The sequence below is a fragment of the Bombus bifarius genome, unplaced genomic scaffold (genome assembly GCF_011952205.1).
Source record: "Bombus bifarius isolate JDL3187 unplaced genomic scaffold, Bbif_JDL3187 scf7180000007996, whole genome shotgun sequence".
Taxonomy (NCBI): domain Eukaryota; kingdom Metazoa; phylum Arthropoda; class Insecta; order Hymenoptera; family Apidae; genus Bombus; species Bombus bifarius.
Genome location: NW_022884376.1, coordinates 100,001 through 127,874, shown reverse-complemented (window position 1 = coordinate 127,874; position 27,874 = coordinate 100,001). Strand labels below are relative to the sequence as shown.

General features: G+C 45.2%; 1 protein-coding gene across 2 annotated transcripts in view; it reads left to right on the top strand.

Annotated features, from left to right (window-relative positions):
• Window positions 1-27,874, top strand: part of LOC117205937 (neurogenic locus Notch protein) — a 182,838-nt gene that overhangs the window by 153,654 nt on the left and 1,310 nt on the right. For both annotated transcript variants that reach the window (XM_033444800.1, XM_033444801.1), the window contains 5 exons: window positions 21,891-22,434; window positions 22,799-23,329; window positions 23,740-23,972; window positions 24,135-25,980; window positions 26,084-27,867. In XM_033444800.1, coding sequence (XP_033300691.1) covers window positions 21,891-22,434; window positions 22,799-23,329; window positions 23,740-23,972; window positions 24,135-25,980; window positions 26,084-27,867 — 4,938 coding nt within the window. The remainder of the gene's footprint in view (window positions 1-21,890; window positions 22,435-22,798; window positions 23,330-23,739; window positions 23,973-24,134; window positions 25,981-26,083; window positions 27,868-27,874) is intronic.

Below are 27,874 nucleotides of genomic sequence, written 5' to 3'. Positions count from 1 at the left end.
GCTCAAGTTGGAAAAATAGCGTACATACAGTAATACGGGATATTAACGTTGTACCGAAAACGAATTCTTAGTACGTTCGATGAAATTTTTAAATTACATAAGTATCAAGTTGGAGGAGCAAACGTGAGAGGCATTTCAATTTTTTAAATTATTCATGCCGATGGGTGTTTATTGACGTTATTAAATATTATGCAGCGTATGCGTACGTAACGCGTTGGACAAAATTTAAGCGTTAGGAGAGGAAGGAAGAGAATATCGAGAATTATTAATTTAAAAAATTAACATATACGTACGAATTTTTGATAATTCGGACAATCCAGTTTCCGTATCCCAGAAACACGAGCTAGCGAGAAAATCTAAATAAAATTCTCGCGATTTGTTCGTTAGAATCTGAAATTTTGCTTTCTTACCGGATAGTCGTTGTGTTTTAAACTGCTGGCTGGTACCGTTTCCCGTCGGTGGCGTTTCTCTTGAAAACGCATCGAGTCGATCGTGAAACGAGCCGCCGCGCTGCGCCCCGCTTTAAACGAGCCAATTATTTCATTGCGCCCGCGTTCCCCCTACGTTTACACGGACTACGGACTCTTTCAGTCACGTGTTTCTCGAAAAGGCAAAGCGATGCCGCAGTTGTGCTTGCAAAATTCTTTTCTTTTCTCGTTTGTTGTTCAACCGCGTGTCTGTCGAAACTACCGATGGAAACAGTCAAGTAACCGTGGTTACTCGCCAAGAGTTTAATCGCTCGTTACGAACGGAACGACAAATACGTTTCAGCCGTTCGTTGCGTTCTTCGGGAAAAGGAAGGAGCGATCGTTCGCTAGCTTCGATTTCAGGCTGATACGCGTATAATACACTTGGTCGTAAAAGTTTTCGGTTCCATTACGTATATACGTTACACGTGTACAGATATTTGGTAGAATTTAGCATTTCTACGACAGCAAAGAAGAAAATAACTCGAAATTGATTTTTAAGTGATACAACGCGTCTCTTACTCTAGTTTACAGTGACGGTCTAACGGCTGGCGAATAATGTAAAATGTCAAGGAAAGATGAACCAAGATTATCCATTTCCTAAGAAGAAAGGCCCAAGTAGCGCGATGATGCGCTGGGGGATTTAGATGAACTCATCAAGGATGCGGCTCTGTAGAATCTCAATTAAGGCTGAATTGCCCCCACGCGGCGCAGCCAGAAAATTAAGTGCGAACAGGCGTAGTGCATACTAGAGACGAGAAACATCGAGCTTGCCAACAGCGAGCGTCGTAGTAGGACAGACGGAACACGGGGGAAGAGAAGCGTAGAGGTTCTCCTCGAGTTCATCCGGCAAATGGGAGGCGAAGACCTCGCAGAGCAAAACGGCATTCCAAACCGTGCTTGATTGGTTTTGGCGAAGGTGTACCGCCTTTCTGGAGGTCGGGTCGGGTCACCACTGCCTCTTACGCTCGTACTCTTACGTGACTCTTCCTTCGTTCGAACGCGTCGATCCTTCGGATCCGACCGGACCCAACGATCGTCCTTTAACGTCTTACGTAAGACTTTACCCTGCCCCTTTGTCCTTCTTTTATTCCTCTTTCGTCCTTCTTCTACCCTTCTTTCACGCTTCTTTCGCCTTTCTTTCACCCGAATTCCTTTGAAATATTCGAAGAGAAGTTGGCTCTGAGAAATTTGCAATTCCTTTGCTGTTTCCCATCTAGAAAGGATTCCATTTTCAAAGGTCATCGATCGTCTACAGTCTATATTCTACATAGTCGAGACCTACCTACAAGTTTTCCATTGTTCGTCTCTAATTGTAAACAATGAGTTGCGAGATCTTCTTAGCGTGTCTAAGGTTTTCCAATTGGCGATATTCCAAATAACATTCTCCTATTTTCTGTGTTAATTTGTAAATTGCAATTCATAAAACTAAACTGTACTAAACTGTATGCTTGCTATATATAAGGTAGTACGCATAACTATAATATACGGCAGCAATATGTTAGCAAAGTGAAGTAAAATATGTATAGAGGAAGTGTTTGGTTCTCACACTCTCGTGCTTTCTCTGTCTTTTCGGTATCTATCTCGTTCTACGAGTCGAAATCCTTTTATCGCCGAATAATCGCGTGCAGGGACTTAACGGGACCTTTTACCACGTGCGAAACAATCGGGCAACTTTCACGCCTTCTTTTGCTCTTCTCTTCCTGAAGAAGGAGCGACATGATAAGAAGATGAAAGTTGGCCTTCACTCTGCGTTTCTAAATATATATGTGTCTATATATTTGAGGCTGTTCCAATCGCGAGTGGAGAACGTGTTACTGGTTTAGAACTATCAAATCTGTCCAAGTAACGGGATTTACATGTTTCGTCTTTGCAATTACTATAATCTTACGAATGCTTTCGATTTGATTTCGATCGTAATCGTTTATTTATAACACGTTTACGGGTACATAGGGCTATTTATAAATTGTCTAAAACTGTTTCTGGATATATTTGACATTTTCTAAAAGATAGATTTCTTTCGCAAGAAGACTCGAGAGAAACGCGGAAACGAAAATTTGGTCCGCTTAAAATTAGGCAACTAACAACTATCTCGTGTTCCAAGCGTTCTCCGATCTCGTGATACAATCGATACGGTGCGATCCCCGTGTTGCTATTTTCACGGTCCGCTACCTAATTACCGTGGCCGGGACGCGGCGATCAGCCGCGTAGCACACACCCTGTTCACGATCCCGTGTTGCGGTATATCAGCGTCGACTATGACTCACGTGTCCGCCAACGGAACCATCCCGTTCCGGGTCCGATTCCAGAGTTAGACGGTTAACTTAATTACCAATCGGTACGTATTACGTATATACGTACGACATGGAGAAGAAACGATGGCATCGATCGATCGATCGATCGATCGATCGAGAGAGAGAGAGAGAGAGGCAAGAGGTAAGAAAGGATAGAAGAGATACGTCTTGCACGTAGATAGGTGCAGCGAGAGGAATCGACCAAGGTAGGTCGTACTCGGGTGTGTTCATGTCCGATGCGACCTTCGGCCTCTCTTACGAAGCTGGTGCTGTTACCGAGGCCGGACTGGATCGTTGGTACCGCTATTCATTGCTCCCTCTGCTACAGACTGTACTGCGATAAAATGGCATTGCTACCCTACATACCACCACGTACAGCCACGAACCGCCACGACCAAAAACATCAAACACTCTAGAAATCAACGTCCTTTTATCTCCGCTTAAAAATGGAATTTCAAATCGAACCGATTCTCCAATCCTCTTACAATATACGTAGCTACGATAGAAATTCATTTAACGGTAGCTTTGTTTTAATTTCGTTTCATTTGCCAAAGCTAATTTACTCGAAATAGTTCGATTCGGTGTCGTTCGACTCGAACTGTCACAAAGTTCGTCTGCCTCGGTGTTACGTCGCGTAACACTCCACCTAGCCCAAGCCACACACCGCGGGCAAGATGGCAACCAGATGTCTTCGGATACTCACTGCGTATCCTCAATAGTCTCAAGTACCTTCCATAAATCTCAGGAATTTCCTAGTCGAGGTCCTTCAAACCAAACAAACGTCTGTTTCCGAAGCATTTCTAAAGACTATTGTCTACTACAGCTTGACAAGGGAAAGTTAGTTTTTCTCACGTATGATGCAACTTTCCTACCACGAACCACTTTCTCTCGAGGGCGGTTAAGACCCTTCGTTTAACCAATTTACAACGAAGCTTATTTCCCTCATTCTCTTAGCCAAAATCGTCACCGACAAATCCGATGGTCCCGTGCGCTAGACACACCCATCCTTAGCTTTCCTCCGCCACAGCGTCGTCTCCGAACATCACTGATTTTACATCCTTCGAACGGTCAACATCCTTTAACCGGGTATACACACCCGTAGATCAGTCACTCATTCATCTCGTACATACGCACCAGCGTAATTGCCTTCGTTATAAGTTGTTGAAATATAACTTACTATACTGTGTCATATTGATTCAACCACCTCTGTTATCTTAACCGAAACAGGGGAACGACTAATTTGCGGCGTCGATTAACCGAATCGTAGCGAGAATTTACGCCTCTCGCTGACGCGTTTTCCTCGCGACCGCGTCTCTCCGCGAACGGTCGTAACACTCGAGATTACGAAAAAATAGATTTACATTATCTATAAACATACCGCGTTCGCAGAAATTTCCACAAAGCCTATAGCAATCCCGTGCAGCGTTTCACTTGTCCGGAACCTGTTTCACCAGAAGATATCTCGATTCGTCGCGAAGCTGACCTATACGCGTTCCTCCGACGTCTCGTTGTTCGCATCGACGTTGCATTGTCGTCTCATTATCAGCCTGACGATAGATAAATATAAAAAATAAAAAATTAAAAATTATATTTTACCGTGATGGAAGACACGTACGTCAGGCATTAAGAACGAAAAGCCGTTGAACGTTCCTCGTACATTTTCGAAAATACGATACAACAAAATTGACTACATCGCTACGAGGAACGAGTTGGTTGTAGCATGTATCGTACAATAAAATGCGATACACTTGGTACAGTTACATATCTACCACCAAGGTATTTCGAAAGCATTTCTTGTTTGTGCACCGATGAAGCACGAATAACCAGATCTCGTTTCCTCGGTAATTATACCTATCAATCGCTCTTAGGCATCTATTAGAATCAATATCAGAGCGATGTTTTCCAATTCGACCTTTGAATATTAAATCGTCTTTAATCGTCATATTTTTCAATGTCCCGTCAGATTTGGAAATCGACCAACGAAGAGAGAAGAATATTCGAGTCTCTTGCATTTAGATCAAGTTGGAGTGTCATATTATATAGATCGACGTTTTTAAAAGTTCTCTTTACCTATTATCCGATTATCGGAGCGCAAAAGCGTTGTCTATCTAAACGACCGATTCACTCGATCCAACGAAACAGACCGTTATCGCGTCAAACAAATTTTCTACGCGATAAATTCCTTACAACTTCCTCCCTCGCATTTCCCATCGACAAGTTCTTTTTAATACGTAAGTCAATCTTACGTCTTTCCACGTTCGAGTCACTTTTGCCAGTTACTCCTGAAAAACTTTCCAAACATACATCGGACTTTCTTTCTCTCTCGCATTGCCCTTTTAAATCACTCGACTCTTCGAGTGCGTTCGATCGTCTCATATTCCGTCTCTCTGAATCACAGTTACCATCGGAGCTCTTGTTGCAAACAGCCTGTTAGGATACAGCCAATTCTGTTAACCATGCGACTCCGTAGTGGCGAACGAACGAGCAGATTCCGCTCATTTACCGTGCGGCGAGTTGCACGAATTTATGTGGCACGCACGTTGCATCGATCGGTCGCCAACAACCACGCCAATAAACATCTTTATCGGCCCGTCCATCTGACTTGCTCCTCGTTTGCGACGACATTCTTTCCACCATCGGACAGCCGCCGTTTCTAATCGGCGATTAGCAGCACGCTGCCACTAGGTGCACCGCGAGTTACCCATCCTCTTCTCTTCTCTTCTCTTTTCTTTTCTTCTCTTTTACCCGACTTGGTGGCGAGGGATAACGTATCGAAAGCTGCGTGATGTATTTTCCGCTCTACGTGCTTTGTAATTTTCTAGTCGCCATGGACTTTGATATATCTTGAAGAACAAGGTTATCGTAGTACCACGACCATCAAAATTCGCTTCAAGTTGGCATAGGTGGAAGTTCGAAGGAGGCATTTTTCGTGATGTAGCAGCTTCTGCAGCCAGCAGTGCGGCCAGTGGATTAATATAGTCTTTATGACGTCACGTAATCTCGAAAATATCGAATATTTGAAATTTCTCGATGCAATATTTCAGTCGTTGAATCGCGTTAAAATTTTGTCTGTCTTACGTCTTATGTCACAAGATAAGTTGACAGACGTTTCCATCTAGAATATTTTTCAAAGTATTAAAATGATAATCTTAGACGCTGTATCTTTATAGCAATATTTTACGATAGAGATTATGAATATAGCAAGTAGTTTTCTGCCATCGAAAATGCAACAGTTTTGCTCGGAATAATCGTTAGCAAAGGGAGAAGAAATTATTGTTAGAAAGACGCGCTTCGACGCGATTCGCTTTATGCGCAAAACTAACAATAGAGAACAAAGTTTACCAATGAATGGCACAATGCCTAGGCCTAGGCTAAATGCCAAGGACGGTTAAAGTTTCTCCTTCGTTTCACACAGCTTCCTGTGCGCGATGTAATGTCACGTTGCCTTCTGAAGTGGGAAGGTTGATTCTTACGCGAACAAGCTCTACTCGAACTTGCAACATTATTCTTTCCTTTTCTTGTTACAGGTCAAGTCTCGTCAAGTCTCGAAATATGCATTAAATATAAAGACTTGTCACGCGTTTCAACCTCGGATCTTTCATTATTTTTTCAAATTCGTCGAAACGCTAAATCTCACTCGGTTCGTGCCGCGTTCGCTCGATTTTTCAAAAATCCTTTATTCGGTTATCTTTGTTAAAAATTAGCTAACAATACTATCGAGACTGTCCTTTGTCACTGTAAGGATAAACTGCAAAGATTTCAGAATCGCATTGGTTCCATAGAATCGAGCGATTCTCCGCTTGCACGTTGCACATCCATCTCCAAGTCCATACGTCAAACCTGTTCTTCCCTCGACTAACGTAACTTACATAAGTCATTAACATCACGTTGACCCGAAGATGCACGCCCAGTACAGCAATCATAGCAGCCGATATATAGGCGTCATTCTCGTTCCGTCAAGTTCACCATGACTCGCGTTATCCACGAAACGATATACGAAAGAAACTCTAACGTATAAATAGATTCGGTACAATGTTTTACTTTTTTCCAGTACGCGTATACACGTTAATTTACATTAATACAGCATTAATATCGCAAAACTATTCAGCTTAATAGCAACTTTTGTTGCTCCAAATTAAATTATGGAATTTTAAGTTATAGAATCTGATTCTTCGTTTCTTTGAAATATATTAATAAGTGGAACGATAAAGTGCTATCGTTTACAAAGATAATAGCAAACGTTGCAGCCTTAACGTGGTGAAATTTTGGAAAATTTGATACTTTAAAGCTTTAGTCTTGAAACGTCTAGTTGAGTGGTTTCAAATTTGATCGCTTCCATGACAATCGAATCATCGCCAAATCAAATTAACCGTACGTATTATTTATCGGATAGTGATCTGAATAAATTAGAAACGAGCGATAAAAAGGTAATGACGATGACCACGAAAAAAGAAAGCTAAGCGCTATAATATTGCTATAATTAAATCGCGATCAAGATGGAATGCGTTCGAACGAAACAATCGTGTTCCAGTACAAAGATCGTATTCGAATCGAAGGTCTCGCTTTTGCTACTTTTCGCGAGCGACAAAAGTCGGTTCGATACGGCCGTCGAAATTATCGAAATCATCGGACACGCTCCCTTTATCCCATTTAAAGCGTGAAACGAAACTTTACTCTTTCTTTCGTTCTTCCATTCACCTTGCACCGTGATAATTGTAACGATAAAAAATATTATAATTGGAAAACGTACGTTTTCATAATCCACAGAATAATCAGAAAGCAAGGTTAGCTTCTTTTTCGTTACACCGGTTGCTAATTTTGTAGCTTCAACTGGACCGATGTAATAGTTGGTAGAGTGAGCCACGGTTGTTGCCATATCATGTCGCGAATCGAATTATATCCGCGAAAGTATTCGCCCCGCCTTTTAATCGCGCTACTTTGTATCTCGTTTGAGCAGAGTTTGAATTTCGTTGATCGAGCGACGTTGTGCGTTGTTGGCCGTCCACGTTTCGGCGGCTCGATCGTGACGCAAGGGATAGTGTCAGAACTGGAACTGTGGGGCTAGTACGTCACCTTTTGCCCCCGATTTGACTTGATGATCGAGAGATGGACCGAGTGGACGCGTCTCGTCGGCCAATTATACGTATCTACCTACACGGACACACACACGGACCAGCCACGGCTACTTTAAATTTGACACACACGCAACTCTGTGTTCTCTAAGGATTAATTGGTTCGAGCTGTTGGTAGTATCGGAGATGTAATTGTAGTTGTAATTAAATAAGTTCCATACGTATTGAACGTTAACAAGCAAAGTGTGCTTTACAAAAGACCAGTACACGAATCAGAGACATATCGAGAAAGACATTAAGAAATATTCTTTATCGCAGTGCTGTTAAATACTTGGATTCGCTGAAGCTTCGTCAAATCGTAGAAGAGACAGTAGGGACGGGAAAAATGTTGGACAAACCTCTGAAATCGTTTTTCACGACAGCGTTAAAAAGGATGAAACGTGTAAATTTACTGGGGGAAAGAAACGATAAATGATCAACGATTAATATTCAAGATCGTCGCTAGGATCATTCCGTTTATCTTCGAAAAAAAGCTAAACTAAATAAACGAAAGCCATCGCCTGATAATATGGCTGCTGACAATGTAGCTGCGATAAACGATCAACGAACGAAGGAACGATCCGTTCGACCATCGAGAAACAAAGTTGGCCTAACGGCGGTACAACTGGCAACGAAATCGACGCGACAAGAATGATTCGCGTTTGTTTACCGGATAGCAGTCGATTATGGTCGAACCATATTGAATTACGTGCAGCGTCGATTAAACTCGGAATTCCGATCTAATTGGATTAGCCTCTGTCGTCTCGCTTCTTTTCTTCATAGTCGCCTTGTCTATCTTCTTCTTCGTTGGCGATTCGCGACGCATTCTGCCTGCGTCTCTCGAGCGCGTTCATCGATTCGCCTGTCACCTATTACCTATTACCTATCATCACAGAGTATCGAGAAATACGTTTGCTCGTGTCGGCAACTACAGCGGTTTTTTATATCGTTATGTACACAGAGTAAGGGAACGATAGTCGAAACTATAATAGTTGGATGGATAATAGACGTTGGATCAATTAGCACGAAATGTCGGAAAATTTGGGACCGTTTTCACGGTTAAACGAATCGTGCAACGATGGAACATGGAGAACTGTACCATTAGATTAGACGGTACCCGAGAGAAAACACGAGAGAAAATAGGATCGCGCCATGTACGGCGTAATTGCTGCTGCATATTTTGTAACCCGATTGTTGTGCGTTGCACGTGGCACCCGCGAACGACTTAAAATAATATCTGCAGCTATTTATGAAACCGTAGCTGGCATTATCTTGGATCTCGTGGCGGTGCAATTACGAGGGGACCAACCGGTCCGCTTTGGAGCCAGTATAATAAATTAATAGCCTCGATGTAGACCGATTAATTCAGGCTGTTTCACCGCGAGCTGCGTGTAAACGTTGCGTTTCTGAAAGCTGGAAAAATGACGCGGGATAACTGGAAAAAAGAGTCTTTTTGTCAGCTTTTGATCGCTGTTCTGCCGTCGAAGCGAAACGGATAAACGCGGAATCGAAGTATTTCTGGTGATTTCGTGTTATTTCGTGCGTATTTCTCCAATCTAGAAAACGAATGTCCCAAACTTAACCCGAACTTGTTGAGCGGCAATCAGAGCGGAGAGCAGTCGACGAGCTTATAGTCGGATGAGAATCAGACTCGTTACAGATTTCTCTTGCCGGAGAGGAGACTACGATCAAAGTGCCGTGTATCGTGATTAGATCGTTGAACGAAGGAGAGGTCAGTCATCGAGGAAAGATCGCATAACAAACGTTCGTGCCTTCTCGTTGAATCTCTCAAGATAATGAATCAGAATTTCGCCGCCTACCTAGTTTCGTAATGGGAAAACGTTAGACATTGGACGCTTCTAGCGTAGAATGCTTGCTAGAAAAATCATTTACGTTATAAATAGGTACGTATTATCAAGATAGACGTATCGTTCGTAAGGAACAGTCGATTGCACTCGATTACAGCGACAAAGGCTACGTATCGTTCGTTTCACCCAACAGTATAGAAATCGTGTGAAAATAATTGTCCATTATTCGTAAGTTATTGGCAAGCAACAAATTCGTAAGGGAACAGTTGCGTCCACGTCGTTAAGCCGGGCTCGATCGGCGTTGGAACATGGTCGGCCACACGCGGTCAATCGGCGTCGCAGATGGCCGAGCTGCGCGCCTGTGCGGCCTGCAGCCACAGAGAAAAGATGCACCGTTATCCTGGCTCCTAGAAGAAGGAGCAAAAGGTCTGTAAGCGTGGCGCGGCGTGCCTCGAGCCTTCTATAGAGGTTACGAAGCGCACTCGCAATGCACTCTGCTGCATCCATGCGCGCGATATCGTTGACCACACCCACCTTCTCTCGCTCTCCGTCTCGGAACGGTGAGAGGAACGCCGGCAGGAGGACAGCTAGAGGAGAGAGAAACAGCTCGAGTTCTCAGGTATCGTGGCATCGATCGTGTGCATTTGCATCCACGATCCACAGTTGCTCCACTTGCCCGCGAAACACCCGTCTGCACGGGGGAGAAAAATGTGACTCGAGCCGCACGATGCGGTTTCGTCTCGTTGTTTTCACGTTCTTTCATTTCTACTGTTTGTGGTTTGTTTCATCGCGCGACGTACTCTTACCCGCTTCCCCCCTCCATGCATTTTTATCATATATTCATTTATTTATTTATTTATTTATAATATATTTATAAATGCAGATTTCGCTGCTCGAAAGCATCGCCGTTCCGTTACGTGCCGATACATACTCCTATTTCTATCGATTCCTTCGTCTCGATATCCGAGCCTTGCAAATTGCTTTGCTTGCTAATTATATTCGCTACTGTCGGCTTGTACGATTTCGTCTATCTTTTATCTATCATCGCCTGTACCATGTGTTAGAAATCTAATATACTATACTGTGCTATACGTATATAAAATATATATTAAAATAGAATATATCACATGTTGGAATTATTCGTTAGGGAGGATTCGATCGCGCGAGGTATTCTTTGCTGCACAGAGACGCAGCAAGATTGGAAACTGCGAGTTGCGTGAAAGTGAAGAGAGAGAGTGGTTCGCGAGCAGGAGGACAAAGTGGCGAGGACACGAATCGAATTCTATTAATATGGAACGCAATTACCATGTTTTGAAATTCATTTTCTTATAATATATCTTATAATTGTAATCAGGGAGCAAAGAAAAGTCGTCGTTACTTTGACGTTTCGTCGATTTGCAAATCGTAGAACGCATTTTTCGCTAGTTGGATAGAACAGCGGCGAACTCGCAGAGATTGCTCTGCAGGAAACGCCGTTAGGCCGTTTAGCATTTTCCAATGGCCAACGATTAATGGTAAAAGAAACGAAAGGACAAGGACGCATAGATTTCGCGATACAATCGTATAGATTTACGCGTGTTATCGTAAATCGTGGTGAGAAAAACACGCCCATCCTTCCTCGTCGTGAAAGGATAAGGAGTGTATCCTAGCCGGAACGTTGGATCGGATAGGAACGTCGATCCTCTGGTATCCTTGTCTCGTCTGTCTTTGTTTATTACGTTATTACGTTTAGAAGCGTCGTTTATTACGTTGTATTATAACTTGACGATTAACGAGTCGTTTCTAGCCACCAAGAAACTGTTTCGTTCTCGCCAGTAGACCGTACGAAAGGCGTCGGGACGTTCTATATATGAAACGGCGACGAAACACGCAATCGCGTTTTCTTTCTGCTCGATGTGTGAAACGTGCGCGTCGAAATGCTAGAGCCGTGGTAAAGTTTATCCTTCGCTTGCAAAACAACTATTTACGGTCGACTATTGGCGAGAAAGTTCCGGCGATTCGCGCGAAATGCATATGTAGATAACGTCGATCGCGATTCCTATCCGTTTAACTTTCTAAAACGAAGGGTGGCGACAAAGGGAAACGATGTATATAACGAAAGCCTTGTATTTTTCTCCTTTTTCTCCTTTTCTTCTCTGCTCCTCCTCTTATTCGCACTTTCGTTGGTTCACCTCGCTTTTTGGTAAGCTCGCTTCCCGTAGCTTAACCCAAGACGCCAAGTATTACGATACAAATCTCGCCATACAAATGTACGCGTGTTACGTATTTGTTTATTGGTCCGCGTTCGAAATTCCGTTTGCGATAAAGAAATTCGCTGACATTCTCACGCCCGTGCTTTTAGATTCTCGATTCTAGATCGTTGCGTAACATCGTGTTATATTAGTCGTCAAAGACAGAGCAACTTCAACCAGTGAATGGCGGAAAACACATACACTTTCAGCCTCTCCTAGCTCTCCAATTCAAACTCGCTGTTTCGTACTTGAACTTTGGCCATCTCGCATTGAACTCTGCAGTTTTTGTAAATTTATTTCGCCAAATTATTTATCGACAAACAAACGATTGCGCGTCGATTGCGCGTCGATTGAAATTTATTGATTCTCTATCGGACGAATAGAATTGTTAAAGTTTGACATCTTCTTAAATTACACGCTGGAAATTTATATACGCAGAAGGAATATAAATTATTGGCAGATCGTTGAGAAATAAAGTCGTAACAATTGTAGATAAAGCGTGTGACCCGTGAGAAATTAGTATAAAATAATTGAGCGATGATAATTAAGCGATCGTCTGGAGATAAAAAAGGGTGGCGAAAGTAGTCGCTTATAGAACGATCGGATGAATTAGCACGGCGCCGAAACGAAAAGAAAAATTTCCATCCATCTTCTGCGGCCTAGAAATCTCTATAGAGCGACTAGTGACAATCGGAAAGGTCGCAACCTGCCACGACGACCAACTCGTTCCAGAATTCGTCGAGATCGCTCGTGAGATCGCACTCTCAAACTTTTCCCACTGTCTGCTGCACTCTTTTCCGCGATACAGCTAAATATTTCCTATGCTCTCGCGACGCCTTCTTATTTCGTGGCTCAGCGTGATTCGTGCGGCCGCGAGCGTGACTCCCCGTTTATCGAAACGAAGCGGGCATTTTGTCGGGATCCCCGGCGACTCCACGTCCAATACGCCATAGATATATTATCGATAAGTCGACGGCATTCGCGCGTGGGAGATGGCCGCGGTGCGGGTAACACACGCGGGTCTGCCACGCCCCGAACAATTACCAAGAAGTCGAGGCGGTAAATCAGTCGTCAGACTATGAAACTACGAGACCGGGACGCGTATTATCCCAAGAAAGCCGCCGATTCCTCGTGGAAATCCTCCATTTACTCGGATGCAGCGCCGCGTTTCATTGCTTCCGAGCGATTCATTGCTGTTAGTCGGTTGCCCTTTACGAAATTTCCCAAATGATAAATAATAGACAGCGCGATTTATTCGTCTTGTGTAAAATTTATTCGGAAGCAGACGAAGCAATTTATTTCGCTTTCGATGACAATTTCTAACGTAGATTTATGACAGCAGGTTCACAAGGAAACATCAGGTTCAACCGAATCACCAAACACGACTAAAGAAAACGAAACTTTTCTTTCTATTTCAAATTCTTTTATCATCGCGCCTTTCGAAACATTTTTCTACCGAAAAACGAAGCTACAAATATGCGATTGTACGTGTCGATAGTTTCTTTGCCAAATAAACAGCAACAACTGAAAAACCGTTCAATCGGTTAATGCGAACGACTAATAGGCGAACGACTCGGAGAGAAGCGAACTCGTGCAGCTTCCCAGGACCGACAAGATGGTGGTGGGCGCGAGCAGCCAGCGGAGATAGCGTATCAGGAGCCGGCGACGGTGAAAAACGCCTGAGCACCGTGCACCGCGCGTTGCGCACCGAGCACCGAGCACCGAGCACCGAGCACCGAGCATCGAGCATCAAACACTCGAGCAGTGACGGTGTTGTGACCTGGGTGTGGCGCGGCCGCCGCGACTCGCGGAGATCTCTCGCATATGTGTAACCGTTGGAACGGCCCGCGAGAACGCTCTCCTCTCCCCTTCGTGTGTCCGGGAGTGTGGAGTGTGGAACCGGGCGAAAGCATAGGCTATGCCCCTTATATCCATGAGAAATACGGATAGACGTTGTGCAATCACCTTGTACGCCTGTGCTTTCTTTTTTCTCAGTCAAAACGTTTCGGTGAACTGTACGCGCGCGTGTATGTATATTATGAACACGATTAATACACGGTACTATTTATAACGGGTAAACGCGTAACCAAGTTTCACGCGTACGCGAAGGCAAACGGGATATTACGAGCGGTAATTAAAACGCTCTGATTATTTCTATTCTTTTACGCGTCTGATCGATCGTTGCTCTTATTTACGATTTACCAGAGATCGCGTGAACATCCTGTGCCGCATTGGTCAGGTGGTTGGGAACGCGACTTTCTCGTTTCGGAAGGCTTCTTCGTTTGCATGTTTCTCGGTTTTCAAGAAAATAGATCTGTAATGGTTTCAGAGTGGCCAGTAAAACCTCCACGACTACATACAGCCGTTTCGCCAAAAATCATTCTTTTCTCCTACCAACCCTACTTATCGATTCCTTCGTTACTTCCAAGCTTTCTTACTTTGAAAAAAAAAAAAAAAAAAGAAAAAGCCATTATACTCGATAGTTTAAAAATCTCCCTCTCACTCGTCCATTTGTTTCTCTTTTTTTTTTTCGTACTCTCCTCAATGCCAACAAATCCTCGATAGGGAAGACGCCTTCCGATTTTCTCGTTCGTCGTAGTCGGCTTCTTCTTTCTTTGGATCTTTGGTGGAAAAAGGTCGGTCTTCTCGTTTCTTTCGACCGTTCTTGGGCGTTCGTGGTAGCCGGCTCGTCGGCTTCCCGGCGAGAGACGGCACATTTTTAACGAATATCACGCACGCACGCGATATCCTGTTCGACGTCCGAATCGTTTGCGATCGCGGTCGCGATCGATAATTCATCGTTGGTCAAAGGATTCTGCTCGATCCTCGCACGATACATATACATACATACACGCATACAGGTATACACGTGTACGCACATACGTACATTTCGCGTCCTTTCGCTAATTAGATACTCCGTGGTGATCATCGCGCCTTTTTCTTATTTTCAGCTTCCTTTTCTTCATTTTTTCTCTGTCTTCGCTTCTTACGCGCTGGTAAATTGCAAATTGTCTGGAATTTCGTTCATAATTATCCGTAAATCGAACGAGCAAACTCGATTATATCGTTTGCGTAACAATAGTAAATTGTGAAATTGCAGACTTGGATCAACTTAAATTAATTACGCTGTTGCGTAGTCAGTGTCGCGCAACATGCGCGTAATGTAACGTTATAAATTGATTTTTCAAACGATATGCCTGACATGCCTGGTTCTTCCGTTCAATCTTCATTTCGAAATATAATACAAGATCGGACAAATTGAAAATGCCGTTCAACCCGACGTATCCGTCGTGTATCAATTGCCGTGAAAATTTTGCAAGCTGCACGCATTATGAAACGAACGTTTACGTTACACGTTTTGCAAAACACCACCTTTGAGATATTCACGTGGATCGGCAAACGTAGTTGTGGATTCGTTCGTTTTCCCGATGGGTGCAACTGGTCGGCAACGCGTAATATCTTAGCGGAATGGTTCGAGTTTAAGGTCGATTAAGCGGCAGGAAAAAGTTGGTAGCACAAAGTCGGAAACTTTTGCCTCGAAATAATGCAAACGTTGTTCCGTTCGTTGAAACATCTTTTCGACTAAAGGTCGATCGTTAGCGACTCGTACGAGGAACGCGCGTCTCTCGCGTCTTCCGCCGCGTCTCGCGGCTAGCGCGAACCGGAAAAACCACGATTCAGAGAGGGCAGTTTTCTTCGGCCGCGTCCTTTCCCGTCACGCAGCTGGGTTGGCCAATTACCAGCGATTAATCGAGTCGGCCGGCGGAAAAAACGCCAGCCAAGGAACCCGTCTTTGATGGCGAACCTCCGTCTTGGGAATCGCGATATAGCTTCGCGGGTTTCGTTTTACGTCGACTAGTTCTCCACCTTATTCAGAGTTTCAGGAAGTTTAAACACGCGGCACGCAGAACGGATAAGAAACAAATACAATTAATCGTTTTCATCGGCTACGTAATTTCGAGCAGTAACGATAGACGTCTGTCCTAGTTTATATTTCTTCCTTTTTCCGCCTGATATTCCGAAACTTTGGAAATTAGTATGTAAAATCTATCGTACGAAAACTGAACCGTAAAACAACCTAATAAATATATCTCGTCGATTGCCAATTCGTCTTACGAACGCAACCGCCATTCCGGCCATCGACCATTACCCACGAATAAATTTTCCGCAAAGTGGAATCTCCTTGGGCAAGCTCCAGGACGCTTCTCGCCATCGTCCATAATCGTTTTCGCGATTACGACCGCCAGGAATCGGCAGTGATCGCCGATCGGAGAGAAGCGCGTCGTTCCGTTCTAAGAAAAGCATTTCGCGTCGCAGGCGTCGCAGCCAATCAACAGCGAGAATTCGACAGAGAATTTCAAGCACGTTGGCAGAAACGCAATCAGCTTTACGAGCGCGTCGGCTTTCCGGATTTTTTCTATCCCTTCCGGCGAATCATACTTGATTCCGCCCCGCCTTCTCCTATCCACGAATTTACAGTTATCCGTGAGATGTACGCGTCGGGGTGGGGTGGGTACTTGTTCTCCTCCTTCTTCCTCTTCTTCTGCAAGTCCGACACTCTTTCCGATTGCTGCAGATTTTTCTTCGAAGGCGGAAAAAAGAAGCGAAAGGAAAGGGGCGCGGTTCGAAGAGACGACGTCCGAGTCATCGGATTTTCGTCGTCGATCTCTTGCGTGAAATTAGCTGTTTATACGACCGTTAGCTCGGCCTCGGCCAACGTCGGTCGTATCAGCGTGTCTAGATGCCGCGTGTACATACGATGCGAGCTTGCATCGGAATAGGAGAAACAGAGATTCTTAGGGGAAATGTTGGAGAGGATTTACGGTTAACTGTGCCGGATATACGACAGACTGGAGGGCGTGTTTTCATAGAAAAAGAGGTACGGCTATTGCCGTCATTTTTCTCCGCGATACTGTACGCGTGGTACATCTGTGCCAGGCATTAGGCAAATAGCAAATGAAAAACGCGAATGCGTATACGTTGCGCGTACTCGAAGCTTGCTTTCCACCGTTTCTTCTACAGTTATTCCGCAAAATTTCTTAGATATGTACGACCGAAAAAGGAATTGCAAAACAATTACCACAGCAGCACCATCCGAGATTGCGATTCGAAGGAAAATTTATTACAGCACGTTTCGTTCGCTTAACCTTAACCAAGTCTTTCGACGAGGAAACAGCCATCCTCGCGCATCTCCTTCTCTCATTCCGTCGATGAGATATCCGATCAGATCTTCTTTTCGTTCGATTCGGTGAATAACAACGCGGTCACCGGCGGCGATTCACCTGCCCTGCGACTCGTCGTTACGTCGCGTCGCCTGCATTAACGTCATCGCCGAGGACGATCGAAGCGGACGACTCTCCTTCTCCCTCCCTCTTCTCTCTCTCTCTCTCTCTCTCTCTCTCTCTCTCTCGTTCAGGTAGCTGAGAGACTGCTGCAGTCGCGACCGTTAATCGCGAAAATCATCCGGCCTCTCGCAGGTGCTCGCCGTCTATCGCTTCTTTTCTTCCGTGCAACTCAACCTTTGACCCTAAGATGCTCGCCAGGCCAGCCACTTTGATCACTGAAAACTCGAAACTCGAAACACTCGTCTTATTATATCGACCCACCGTCGTTACGGCTGCCTTCGTTGGTAGAGACTTGGTTTCTGCTCCAGTTACGTTGATCGAGAATTCGAGAGACGAAACGAAAACGCGACCAGCAACACAGCGTTTGATCGTTTGAGAAAACAAACCTTCGTACACGTTCCGTTGTAAGCAATGGAAATGGGTCGAGCGACTACTCGTCGAAATTTCTTTTTATTCGATGCGCGACAATTAAAATACCAAAATGATGGAAAGTATGTCTCTTTGCCTAAATAATTCAGGCCTAACCTCGACCTTTTCTCTCCATAAAATAACGTTAAATTACCGGAGCGTCCGAAACAAAATTCCCGTATCTTTCCTATCGACTTGCCTTTATTTCCTCTCATTTATCTCGTTAACATCTTCGGAGCAACATTTTCTGCTTGTACGTCGATCTTGGAGAAACGCGAGAAATTCTTGCGAATATTCGCAAACGAGGCAAGGAACGAGGTTGATTGGGACCGAGAGAAGAATTTCTCTTTAACGCGTGGATTCCGTGACGCGGGCTCTCTTCCATAATTAAACCAAACATGGATCAGGCTTGTTCTCGAGCTAAGTCGTCAGTCCGCCATCGTCCAAGGGTTCGTCGCAAACCAGCGTTTTCAACGTTTCCACCATTTTGTCGATTATTCGCCCAAACTTGAACATCCGAATGACTCTGCTCTCGATATGGATCTTCAAAGGATTCCGTGTCCGCACGGTAATGCCAACGATGTGTTTTATGGGCGTCGTCGATCTCGCCAGCATCGCAGTGTACAAGCGCATATCTCGAGCAACAGCAAATTGCCTTTTTTTCTCCTCTCTCTCTTTCTCTCTCTCCCTCTTTCTGCGAAAACACCTACGCATTCTACATCTGCCACTTATACCAGTGTCACTGATTCTTACGATATCAACCGTATTGTTTGAAAAATCGACCCTTAGCATACTCTCGTTACACATTCTAAAATCTAAGATGCGATTACAAAATACCTGTGTAACGTAATAATCGTGGAAACGCGCTTGCTTCAACGTTACGCGATCCAAGGCATCGATGAGTTTTCGTCTCGTATCACGGATTGCCAATAACAATGGCTTTCGATGCGCATTAACGTTATAACCATTAAGCCCATTAGCCGAATGCCAAGCGGCATCTTTGAAGCTGCTGTTTGTTCGCTTCCTCGATGCTAGTAATCGACCGATACCAGGCTCGGTACAGCGATACATATTCAGCGTGACTCGGAACACGGTCTGCAAATACATACATACATGCATGTATGTACGTAGGAAGCAGAGAAACGAAGCAACGCGCATTTAAATTAGAAAATCATCGATCGCTCGTTGGAAAAGGATTCGCGAGCCATTTCGTAGCGATATTCGATGGTGGTAAAAGGTAAAAGCGTTTCGCGTAGGACGCGAACGCACGCTCGATGGGTGGTGGCGGCTGTTGTTGATTAATAACGCGCACGATGCACTTTGTTACCTCACGCATCGATTACGTCCCACGTGGAATTCGCGCGCACCATCCAAGACGACTGTTAACGTATTTATATTACGTATAACGTATACGACATCGAGATCCAGTTGCACGAATCCTCTGTCACGTAGGTGAACGCGCGTCTAAAGCAACTGCGTGACGTAGAATATGTACTCGGCTAACTAGGATCGTGTAAAGGAAGAAAGTTGTTGATTCTTGTTGATTCGGCTTAAAATAGCAGTTTTGGACATAACGAAAGCTTCGTTCGTCAAGATTTTGTCGGAGAAAATCTTATTCCGCAAATCGTTCGTTGCATCGTATCGTTGGTTAATTTTCCTTTTTCGCTACGGTTTATAAAGCGAACATTTTATTTCTAGACAAGACAATTTCTCTTCCAAGTAAAATCTATCACGTAGAAAAGTATCCGATCGACGGCCGATAATTTTACAAGTGACGTTTCATTAAAAGTTCTTCCTCCCTCTGATTCTGAAATCTAAGCGAATAGGATAACACGTTGAGCTCGCGTTCCACTATACGCTATTAAGACGGTATACTTTCGTGTCCGTGGATTCGTATTCACGTTCGTTAAGCGTTCGTTCGAAGCTAAACGTAAAAGCATATAGATGCAGAAGGAAAAAGGAGGGAAGAGAAGGAGCAAGAGAGGTGAGAGGCGCTCTCGATGCTGAACGAAGGGATTGGAAGAGGATGGATCGTGGATAGTGGATAGTGGATAGTGGATCCGCGAGCCGTGTCTTGGCTTTCGCATAGTTTATCAATGCGCGTAGGCTGGTTGGAGAACAGCGGCGTGGCAAGGCGCGACGCGGCGAGGCAATAGATTACAATTATCCGAACACGCCTGGCTAAACGTGGGAGTTGCCAGCACGGACACGAACGACCGCGAACGGCGCGGATTCGATTCTCGCCTTCTCTGCTTCTCGCCGAACCCAAATTGCATTCGACCAATTCTATCATCGTTGTACGCCTTTTTCCCTTTCCAGGCCGTTTGCACGAACCAACGAACGAACAAGCGAACGATGGAAAATTGGTGCGACGCGACCACATCGTGCCACCACATTCGCACTCTTCCGTCGTTCCTCGCTTTTCACTTTTAACAGTTTATTCTCTTCGAAAAGCCGATCGTATTAATGGCGACAAGTCCTTTAAAACAAGATCGAAACAGACAAACACAGTGCGATACGAGAATGCTCCAAGAAGAAAAATCAGTGCACGCTGCTTAATGATTCATGATGCGCGTAAATTCGTTGCCTACTTGTATCGATACTAAAGATTCGAGAGGAAACGACGAGGATATGCCACCGTGTACAGCGTACGTGCGTTCACAGCTGAATTAGCCGCATCATTGTCCGAATGGAAAAACAGACAGAGAAATATTAATGCGAATACGATAAAAATCCGTGCGTCATCCGGTTGACGAACGGCAGCGACGTTTCCGCGAACAACCGATGGAATTTACAACGTCGTATTCGTATTCAAGGTGCTATAATCATATAGCCTTTTTTTATTTCTACAATACGAATATACATATGTATATACATACTTTACTTTACTTTGACGACACAAGATGATAAATTTGCATCTAACTATGGATTAGACTTCAACGGCCATTCATCGGACAGTGGCAAATTTTTATATCCTTTTGCTTTTCGATAAACCGAAAACGTTGCGTACAACGTCAAGTAGCTTTCTCCTCTTTGGCGTATATGGCGAAAATAGATTCGTCCGCAGCAGCGATTCCGCCGTTCAGTTTTGTCTGACGCGGCATTCGCGCTCTGTTCGATCGAATCCTTGTAACGCGGAAGGCCAAGTATCTCGAACGATAACTTTCTCCCATTGAGAAGTCATCGCTAGCCAGCCGTATACGGCCAAAGAATTTCTCGATAGTCGCGCTTACGATCCGTTACTCAATTCCCTGGCTTATTCTTCTAAATGAACTCCGCGCCAATTAAGCGGCCAGACCATTTGGATCGCGTCTGAAATCAGCGGAAATTGTATTACAGTAGACGTCGTCGACTTTCTTTCTTCTTCTATACAGGAATTCTTTTGTAAAAGATATATCAAACGATCATCGTAAGATTGATTATCAGAAGATCTCGTACCTTTCGCATTTTGCTGCTTGTATTTCAGCGTCGTCATATTTTTTCGCCTGACATTTCATCCCAATCGGTTGGTTTAAATATTTTCATTCAATTACCTTAGAACGCGAAACAGTATCTTCGATGCAGCAGCGTTAAAGCCAAGTTGACGTTAAAGCTGAAGAAAATCGAATGAGATGAGTGAGTTATTCGTTGTTAAAACTTGTTCATCGTCGGTCAGTTGTTATTACTGTCGATAATTGACACGATTATCGACATCATCGGCGTTAGACGGCGTATAAGAAGGCGAGAGCAAAAAAAAAACGCAAAGAGTCGATCGATCATAGACGCAATTAGCGGTGGTCGTTTATCTGGTTGATCCGGGTTCGGTGCCCCTTCTCGATTGCCGCGTCTAATCGAAGATGTATCGAAGGTAAAATCGAAAGGCTGATCCTGTCTGTCTTACGACTCGGTTCGCCTGCTCCGCGATATTCGTAATTTCGCGAGTCGCGCTATATACGAAAAAATCATTGCACGTGCATGTGGATGTATATTAGTTCCAATTATACTCAAAGATGAAAGCGAACCTTTGAGAGATAATCAAACGATTTATTAACAATTAATTACATAAAACACGCGAGATTCATACCCGCAGCTTACAAGCTCATCCGCCTTGTAACACTCTCCTTGTAACACTCTCCGATAATACACTTCGTAACCGAAAAATTTGACAAAAGTTCGTATCATATACAGAGATATTATGTCGAATTTAGCTCGTATCGGGAGAATAATTTCGTTCGCCGTTGTTTCAGGTTTCACTGGCACCCAGTGCGAGATCGACATCGACGAGTGCGCGGCAAAGCCATGCCTGAACAGAGGCGTCTGCACCGACCTGATCAATTCCTTTAAATGCAACTGTGCCAACGGATTTGCTGGTTCTCACTGTCAAATCAATATAGACGACTGCGCCTCGTCACCGTGCAAGAACGGCGGTATCTGTCAGGATTCTATAGCCAAGTACACGTGCGACTGCCCGCCAGGATTCACCGGAGCATCCTGCGAAACCAACATCAACGACTGCCAATCCAATCCTTGCCACAGCGGCACTTGCATCGATGGCGAGAACAGCTTCAGCTGCAATTGCTTCCCAGGATTCACCGGCAAACTGTGTCAGACGCAGATCGACGAGTGCGAGAGCAATCCCTGCCAATTTGGAGGAAGGTGCGAAGACCGTATTAATGGTTACCAATGTATTTGTAGACCTGGCACGTCTGGAACAAACTGCGAGGTGAACGTGAACGAATGTTATAGCAATCCATGTAGAAACGGAGCCAAGTGTATCGACGGGATCAATAGGTGAGCCCATGGTTCGTTAGTTATGGGGATCGTTTATCGGGTGTTGGCGGCTTACCGCGATCGCAATCGATTTGAAACGCACGATTCTACCGCCGTGTGTGTTTTGCCCATTTTAACCGCAACTTTAATACAACATTGACGACTCTTGTTTTACCGATGCGTCAATTCGCGCCTACTTTTAATTTCGATGGGCGATGCGCGTTTTACAGTTTCTGTCGTTACGTTCTGTCTGTCAGTTACAGCCGTTTAAACGTATCTTCGCGAAACGTGTCGACGTTGCGTGTTTCAAAACTTTGTAGCGGAATAAACGGTGGACGGTAAGAGTTAATCGTATCCTCAGTGGACACGGTATGTTTTCTTTCAGATACTCGTGCGAGTGCGAGCCGGGATTCACCGGTCAACACTGTGAAACGGATATCAACGAGTGCGCCAGCAATCCCTGCGCCAACGGCGGACGGTGCATAGATTTGATAAATGGCTTCCGGTGCGATTGTCCTCGTGGTTACTACGACGCTAGATGTTTAAGCGACGTGGACGAATGCGCCAGCAATCCTTGCGTGAACGGCGGCACTTGCGAGGACGGTGTCAACCAGTTTATCTGCCACTGTTTGCCCGGTTATGGAGGCAAGAGATGCGAGGCTGACATCGACGAATGCGGCTCGAATCCTTGTCAACACGGTGGCACTTGCAACGACCATCTCAATGGATACAGCTGCAAGTGCCTAGCTGGATACGCTGGTACTAATTGCGAGACAAATATCGACGATTGCGCGGACAATCCTTGCCAGAACGGCGGTTCTTGCATCGACCTCGTCAACGATTATAAATGCGTTTGCGAATTGCCACACACGGGCAGGAACTGCGAGGACAAGCTGGATCCTTGTTCACCTAACAAGTACGAATTTCACTGTTTCACTTCATTAAATTTTTCCCACCTTCTTTTCTTCGAACGACGCCACATTCTTCTTTGCATAACGGACACCACCTCCTTGTCTAAAGGTAGTCGATTTTCATGAATTTCTCTCGGCAAAACTATCCTTTGAAATTGGAGTACGGTACGAAACCTTGGAATAATATGAAAAAAGGGCCAAGCGGCAAGATATTTTCCTAATCAACTATGTATATAGACGATTTTTCAAGAAATAACTGATATAAAAGTGTAGAATCGAACGATTATCCGACGCGTATATTTGAAAAAAAAAAAAAAAGAAAATGTTTTATAATCCATTATCCTATTATTCTATTATCCTATTATCCTCTTATCGTTATAACGTATCACCTGTTATCTCTGCTTTCGAATCACAGATGTCTTCATGGCGCCAAGTGTTCACCATCCTCAAATTTCCTCGATTTCGCCTGCACATGCACGGTCGGTTACACTGGCAGACTCTGCGACGAGGACGTCGACGAGTGTGTAATGACCTCTCCATGCAGAAACGGTGCTACCTGCAGAAACACCAATGGCTCGTACCAGTGCCTTTGTGCAAAGGGCTACGAAGGTCGGGACTGTATCATAAACACCGATGACTGCGCCTCCTGTAAGTATCGAGTATTAACCTATATCGTTACATAGGTATTTATTATAGTACTACATATTTATAATATTATATATAATATACAAGTATATATTTATAATACTATGTATATTAATCGTCCAAGTACACGCCAATCTAAGCACTATGTCTATTTATCATTTCCAGTTCCCTGTCAGAATGGCGGCACGTGTCTGGACGGTATCGGCGACTATACCTGTCTCTGCGTAGATGGCTTCAGTGGCAAACACTGCGAGATCGATGTAGACGAATGTTTGTCACAACCATGTCAAAACGGTGCAATCTGCAAAGAATACGTAAACTCGTACACTTGTCAATGTCAACTCGGATTCTCCGGTATAAATTGTCAAACCAACGACGAAGATTGCACCGACAGTAGCTGCATGAATGGCGGTAAATGCATCGACGGCATCAACAACTATACGTGTGTCTGCAAACCTGGTTACACCGGTTCAAACTGCCAGTATCGCATCAACGAATGCGACAGTTTGCCCTGTCTGAATGGAGCCACCTGTCACGACCACGTTCAGTATTACACTTGCCACTGCCCTTACGGATATACCGGAGCCAGATGCGATCAGTATGTCGATTGGTGTGCGGATAATCCTTGCGAGAACCAGGCTACCTGCGTCCAGCACAAAAATAAGTACCAATGTAATTGTTCTCCTGGTTGGACCGGCAAAGTCTGCGACGTTGAGATGGTTTCTTGCAAAGACGCGGCTATAAGGAAAGGAGTGCCGGAGAAAAATCTGTGTAATAACGGCACTTGCGAGGACATAGGTAATAGTCACCGTTGTCACTGCCTAGAAGGATACACAGGTTCTTATTGTCAAGAAGAAGTCAACGAGTGTGACTCTGCCCCGTGTCAAAACGGTGCTACTTGCAAGGATCTCGTTGGATCTTATCAGTGTCAGTGTACGAAAGGTTTCCAAGGGCAAAATTGCGAGCTTAACGTGGACGATTGCCGACCTAATCCTTGCCAGAACGGCGGCACGTGTCACGATCTGATCAGTAACTTCAGTTGCTCTTGTCCTCCTGGTACTTTAGGCTTCATATGCGAGCTGAACGTGGACGACTGTGCTGTCGGCACTTGCCACAACAATGGTACCTGTACCGACAAAGTCGGCGGATTCGAATGCAAATGTCCTCCAGGCTTCGTGGGACCTAGATGCGAGGGTGACATCAACGAGTGCTTGTCCAATCCTTGTTCTTCGCCAGGGACTCAGGATTGTGTGCAATTAGTCAACAACTATCACTGCAACTGCAAACCTGGCTACATGGGACGCCACTGCGAGGTGAAAGTGAACTTCTGCGACAGCTCACCGTGTCAAAATGGAGGCGTTTGCACCGCGAAGCAAGCTGGACACACTTGTCTCTGCCCTAGTGACTATTACGGAAACAATTGCGAATTCGCCGGCTCCTATTGCGACAGAGAGCCTTGCTTGAATGGCGGTACTTGCAGAGTGGCCGAAACTGACGTTGGATACAGATGTTATTGTCCCCCTGGAACGACCGGAACACACTGCGAGATAGATGCCAGAGACGAATGCGCCAGTAATCCGTGCCAACAATCCAATGCCGTTTGCAAAAACCTTCTTGGCGATTACGCTTGCGATTGCCCGCCCAAGTGGACCGGTAAGAACTGCGAAATTTACGATCCTAACTACGGAGGAGGTATCTTTGGCAGTCCGAGCTCCAACATCCCGAAAACCATGAACGCGTATGATCTTGATTTGGAATTGGAGAGAAAAAAATGCATTGAGAACAGATGCGAGGAGAAGTCTGGTAACCACCATTGTGACGAGGAATGTAACAGATACGCTTGCAACTTCGACGGAAATGACTGTTCCTTGGGTATTAATCCGTGGCGTAATTGCACTGCTCCTATCAACTGTTGGGACGTTTTCATGAACGACGTTTGCGACGAGGTTTGCAACAATGCCCAGTGTTTGTTCGATGGAAGGGACTGCGAAAGGAAATTGGCACCGTGCAAGTAAGTATTACAATATCATTCAGATGCTTGTACGCGTACATCTGTCTTATCGTAATAATAATAATATAATAATCTTGTTCGATCCCTTTTCTCATTTCTACAGTCCTATCTATGACGCTTACTGTCGCAAACACTACGCCAACGGGCACTGCGATTATGGCTGCAACAACGAGGAATGTAATTGGGACGGTCTGGATTGTGACAGGGAACCGCCATCATTGGCAGAAGGTGTGATTTCAGTAGTGGTAAGGATGGACATGCAGACATTCCGCTCCAACGTGGTCGCATTTCTCAGAGACATCGGTCACGAATTGAGAACCACTTTAAGAGTAAAGCAAGACGAACTCGGCAACGATATGATATATCCCTGGAAGAGAGAAAGAGACCCCGGTATGCGTACCAACTTCTTTGGTCGACCGACCACCATCTACACAAACACGCAAAGTGGTGTAATCGCCTATTTGGAGATCGACAACAGAAAATGTACCGTTACCCAAGGAGCAGTGTGTTTCCCATCAGCTAACGAAGCGGCGGAATATCTGGCAGCCACCGCGTCCAAACACTCCTTATCTCGCAACTTCCCGATCGAACAAGTGCGAGGGGTCGTGGGGCCACAGGGTCCAGAGTACCCGGACGCTCCAACCAACTACAAGTACGTTTTCATCGGTATCGTGATCGTGGTACTTGGAGGATTGTTGGTCGGTGTGCTGGTCACGGCGCAAAGGAAACGAGCGGTGGGTGTCACTTGGTTCCCAGAAGGTTTTTTACGCACCAACAGCGGAAGCGGACAGCGTCGTAGATCGAGAAGACGAGGTCCAGATGGTCAAGAAATGAGAAACTTGAACAAACAACCGTCGGTGAATTGCATGGATCTTGATGTAGGGAATGGACGGGCGCAACAATGGTCGGACGACGAGTCGGATTTACCACCTTCGAAGAGGATGAGAGCGATAGAACCTGGATACGCCAGCGATCACACCGCCATTACGGATTACGAGGAAACGGAGCCTCGAATGTGGACTCAGCAGCATTTGGACGCCGCGGAGATTCGTAGACCGGACGCCGGAGTTTTAACACCGCCTAGTCTCGAACATGGCCAAGACGTGGACGCCAGAGGACCTTGTGGAATGACACCATTGATGGTCGCTGCTGTACGAGGTGGAGGATTAGATACCGGGGAAGAGGAGGACGAGAGTGACGGAACGGCGGCCGTGATTGCCGATCTAGTTGCACAGGGCGCAGATTTGAACGCCACCACGGATAAGAGTGGCGAAACGTCTCTTCACCTGGCGGCAAGGTACGCCAGAGCTGACGCGGCCAAGAGGCTTCTCGACGCTGGCGCGGATGCCAACTCTCAGGACAATACCGGTAGAACGCCTCTTCATTCTGCCGTCGCTGCCGATGCGATGGGAGTCTTCCAAATACTGTTAAGGAACAGAGCAACGAATCTGAACGCTCGTATGCACGATGGAACCACGCCACTGATTCTGGCCGCACGTCTCGCCACCGAGGGAATGGTGGAAGATCTCATTAACGCTGACGCCGATATCAACGCAGCCGACAACAGTGGGAAAACGGCGCTCCATTGGGCTGCAGCTGTTAACAACGTGGACGCTGTCAACATACTTCTGGTCCACGGCGCGAATAGGGACGCGCAGGACGACAAGGACGAAACGCCGTTGTTCCTTGCCGCCAGGGAAGGTAGCTTCGAAGCGTGTAAAGCGTTACTCGACACTTTCGCCAATAGGGAGATAACCGATCACATGGATCGATTGCCGAGAGATGTGGCCAGCGAGAGATTACATCATGATATCGTTAGATTACTGGACGAGCATGTACCCAGGTCGCCACAGATGGTGAATGTGATACCAAACGGCCCTCTCATGGGTAAGCT